This window comes from Penaeus japonicus, unplaced genomic scaffold (genome assembly GCF_977035675.1).
Source record: "Penaeus japonicus unplaced genomic scaffold, GWHDUDI00000001_assembly GWHDUDI00000010, whole genome shotgun sequence".
In the NCBI taxonomy this organism is placed as follows: Eukaryota; Metazoa; Arthropoda; class Malacostraca; order Decapoda; family Penaeidae; genus Penaeus; species Penaeus japonicus.
The window spans coordinates 26586235-26591234 of NW_028234412.1; the positions used below are offsets into that span (position 1 = coordinate 26586235).

Genomic DNA, 5000 nt, shown 5'->3' on the forward strand with positions numbered 1-5000 from the left:
AATCGATTCAGATTACAAACAAATTACCGACCAATCTCTCTACTCTCAGGGAATATTTTTGAGAGTATAATAGTTTCACAAATTACAATTTCCTAGATAAATTTACTGAGTATGAAACAGTTCGGCTTCAAGCAGAAGCCAAAATCTACTCCTCACATAAATGATGATTGTAATAGGTCTCTGGACTGACAAATGTTATCGACTTTAACTCTGAGGGATTATCACGAAGTTTAAAGCTTTGGGATTACTGGTGAGCTCATCACTCTACAAAGTTGTTCTTAACGGCCAATCCTCCGATGAAACCTAGTGAAAGATATAGTGTTCCTTAGGGAGGTGTGTTTGACCTTTATTATATAATGTATTCATACTGCAATGGTATCCTACAAATTCCACAGGCACAAGCATACGCAGACGACTGTGCCCCGACCTTCATATGTGACCGAGACCAAGAATCAGCTACAGTCAGTCATATTAATCATATGATAACCTAACCGAACCTAACCCTCGCCCTTATTCTCAGACCTCCAGTCACATCGGCAGGAGATGCATCTCCATTTTGACCTATCACCTATCAAAGAGGCAGAGAGAGAGAGAGAGAGAGAGAGAGAGAGAGAGAGAGAGAGAGAGAGAGAGAGAGAGAGAGAGAGAGAGAGAGAGAGAGAGAGCATATAGCCAGAGTACCTTTACATGACAAGCATACGTATAGACAGAATGATGATTTAATAAATCAATAGATCGATAGAATGATCCAGAAAGGAAATGAATGGGGTAGAGGAGAAGAACATAGATAAAGGAACAGAAAAAAATGACTACCGGGAGGCGTGAAAGGGTAACGAAAAGAAAGAAAGAAAGAAAAACGAAATGACCTTAACTCCTCTCAAACTTCGCAAGAAAAATCTAGAATTCTAAACTTGATTTGGTCACTATACTGCTCACAGCTATAAAGCTTAAGACAGATACACGCACGCACGAAAACACACACACACACACACACACACACACACACACACACACACACACACACACACACACACACACACACACACACACATCTAAAGTGACTTTGTGTAACCACTACTTTAATTCAATCTCTAACACTTTCGGTATGGTAATGTAATTCCTGATTCACTCGGTGGTTTCACGTAATCCCTAAAAATCTGAGAGATTTCAGAAAGTCAAAAGGCTCGAACATATAGAGTTTCACAAACAGTATGTGTATTTCTGAAGAATTGGTATTGTGATGATAATGGTTATGATGATGATGACTATGATTATTGTTATGATGATGAGGATGATAGTGATGCTTGTAGGGTGATGATGATGATGGTGATGATGATGATGATGATGAGGATGATGATGCTTGTGGAGGTGAGGATGATGATGAGGAAGAGGAGGAGGGTGAGGAGGAGGAGGAGGATGCGGGTGGGATGAGGATGAGGATGATAATGATGATGATGAGGATGAAGATGATAATGATGCTTGTGGAGGTGAGGATGAGGGTGATGATGATGATGAAGATGAAGAGGATGAAGAAGAGGATGATGCTGTTGGGATGAGGATGATACGGGTGGGGTTGAAGATGAGGATGATGACAATGCTGATAATGATAATGAAAATGATAACGATAATGATGATGAAAATAAAGATAATGCTGATAGTGATAATGACGATGAGAATAACAATGATGGTAACAAACACAGTAATAGTCATGATTATGACAATACTACCACCACTACTAAGAAACAAACAGCACCAACAACAAAAACGAAAATAAGCAACAAATACAACTTCATGTTGCCACCGCTCAACTACACTTTCTTTTCAGTCTTCAAAGACTGACTTTCAAAGCAATTCTCACAAGGCGTGAACACTCGACTCTTTCTCCCCTTTGAAACGCACACTCTACATGAGCTGCGTGTTAAATGCTTGGGATAATAAGTGGAAGAAGCTGAGACTGGGAAAAAGCTATGTATTTTCCCGCCTCCTATCTCTGTTGACATGTAATTAGTTCACTTACGGGAGCGTGGCGGTCTTAAGATGAGGCTTTACAGAAGATGTTGAGGCGCTGTGTGTATCTTGTCTATATAATTTGAAATAAGCTGTAGTCGGGTCTCGTTTGCCTTTCCAGCTCTGAGTCTTTTGCGTTCATATCATCTTAAATGACGTTTGTTGAGATGAAGAATAAGCCATATCTTGGAGTGAACTGGTGTGTTATTTTTCTGTTTACCAACTGGGATCGGTGTTAGATACTTGCATGGAATCGTTGCTGGGTTAACTGGTACTGTGGTGTGAAACGACTGGGCTGGTGCTTCAGTTGACTAGATCGTTAGTCATTATTATTGTATTTTACTGTATGTTATTGTCCTTAATACCAATATCTTTGCCATTAGTATTATTTACGTCGATATTAACATCAAAATAATGATCATATTACTAATAACAATAAAAGTAACGGTAATCATTATCCTTTTTATCACCATTATTATTATCATCATTATTTTAGTGTTTTAAGATCACATTTTGATTACTTTTTCCTGGAGTGATTGTCTGCAGCTGACTGCCCTCTAGTGTTACCTGATAAGTCATTCAATTCAGTTAAACGTTTGCTATCTTTTAATTTAAATAATCTACATCTGATAGGCTGCCTATTAAATAGAAGACATAATAATGTTGAGCATCAATTATATTCTCGACTTCCTTCTTTATTTATATTAGATTTACCAGAAAGTCTCTGCCAGTGAACGGGTATGCTCTGACACTTGTACATCATCTTACCTGATATTATTCCAGATATTATTAACTTCTGGAACAGGTTTCCCAATCAAATACAATAGTACATTTGGACAGTATTCAATTTTTTAAGAGTGGGGCAAACAATTTGCATGGACAGATTCTGATTTTTTTCAAGGAAACTATCTTTCATATATAGCAAGGCGTCCAGGCGGCGGAAATGGTCGTCCAGCAGCATGCTCGGGGCGGCTGCCTCGTGATAGCGGATGGTACAACTACGGAACTCCCGTCGCCACTTGACAACACCCACGACGCTGCGCATTTTAGGTCATCACACGCACCAGTAGTCATGCTGACCAGTTCAGGTGTACTTGAGAGGGACCTGGCAATACCTCTCCTGATAGAGTGTTGGCCGGGAATAATGATTATGGTGATGATAATTATAATGAGGATATTGACTTTGACAATGATAATGATAATAGTAATACTGATTATATTTATGATTATAACAGAAAGAATGACAATGATAGTAACGTTAATATCAATAATGAAAATGATGATAATGATATTATTTCTAATAATGTTAATGATGATAGTGATGATAATGATAACAACTATGATCCTAAGAGTAATGATAATGATAACAATAATGACAATATTGATAGTGATGATGATGTTGATAATGAGGATGATATAATGATAATAATGATATGAATGACAATAGTGATAATGACAATTAAAATAATAATGATGATAGTAATAATGACAATAATGATATTAATAATGATTATAAAGATCATGATAGTAATAATGATAATGATAACGATGATAAAATTGATGATAATAAAGATAGTAATAGGGAGGGTAATGATGAAGATAGTAATAAGGAGGATGATAGTGATGATAAAAAGGACAATGACAATAATAATGATGATAATGATAACAATAATATTTTTACTGATGGTATCAGTGATAACAAAAACAGTCATAATGATAATGATAACAGTGATAATGATGATGCTAATAGTTAAGATAATAATAACAATAACAGTAATAATAATGATGATAACAATGATGATAGTAATGTGGATATTAGTGATGATGAAAATGATAATACTAATAATAATCATAATAAAAATGATAGACATAATAATGATAATAATAAAGATAATAATAATCAAGATAAAAATTATGATAACAATTGCAATAATGATAAACAAACTGTAAAAGTACAATGATAAAAGTAATATTATCATCATCAATATCCTTATTTTCATCATCATGATCATTACTATTATCGTTATTGCTATTATCATTATCATCATCATCAACATCCTCCTCGTTATTATTGTTATCTATGTTATTATCCTCCTTATAGATAACATTTCTGCTATCGTTATCATTATCATTAACTTTATTTCTATCATTACAATAACTATAGTACTATTTCCGTTATTTTTTCTTATTTTCACCATCATCATTACAACTATCTTTAATACTACCACTATTCAATTTTTTTTCTTAATTTATTCTATATCAACATTGCAAATGTTATGATAACTCATAGTTTGAAAGGTCATGGCTGTCTTTGCGTGATAGAGTAATTCTTTCGTAGAAAAAAAGGAGAGATAGAAAGTAATGGACAATTCTGTCATTTACAGTAAAAAGAAATCTCTTTAGGTATGTAAGCGAAAAAACATGTTTTAAGTTAAATGAACCTGTCTGGATGGCTAATGTTCGTGACAGAGATTCAATATTCTTGCTAAGAAAGAATTAGATAAAAATAGGGACACGCGGACGCACACAGACACTCACAGAAACACACAAATACACATATGCACACACACACATACACACACATATTGTGTTATATTGTATATGCTCACACTCATAAATTGATGCCAATGGCTATAAATCACAGTGGAAAAAATTCTCATTCCATATTCACACAGAGTATCACAGGCACTTCATAAAATACGTTTCTGCGTCATTAACCCTTTTCAAGTAGTATTAAATGAAATTAAGTTACATCTACAATATGAAATGGAGAACAATCTGAGATTCAGAGACATCGCAAACACAGTCTTTGTAATTTCAGCTGCGAGTAGAGAGGGAGAGCACTAGCCCTTCATTGATAATATATCCATTCTAGGTCTTCCACGCTGTTGATGGGCGTGGACAAGTCATGCAGGAAAAGGACTGTTGTCTACTCTCATTCTGTAGGTAAGTGTAGACCCCCCCCCCCGCCACACACACACACACACACACTA

General features: G+C 35.4%; 1 protein-coding gene across 1 annotated transcript in view; it reads left to right on the top strand.

Moving 5' to 3' along the window:
* The first annotated feature begins 356 nt into the window (after positions 1–356).
* Positions 357–5000, top strand: part of LOC122244665 (uncharacterized) — a 40912-nt gene continuing 36268 nt past the window's right edge. The window contains exons 1-4 of the mRNA XM_086540355.1: positions 357–461; positions 2716–2745; positions 2930–3135; positions 4883–4953. Coding sequence (XP_086396481.1) covers positions 357–461; positions 2716–2745; positions 2930–3135; positions 4883–4953 — 412 coding nt within the window. The remainder of the gene's footprint in view (positions 462–2715; positions 2746–2929; positions 3136–4882; positions 4954–5000) is intronic.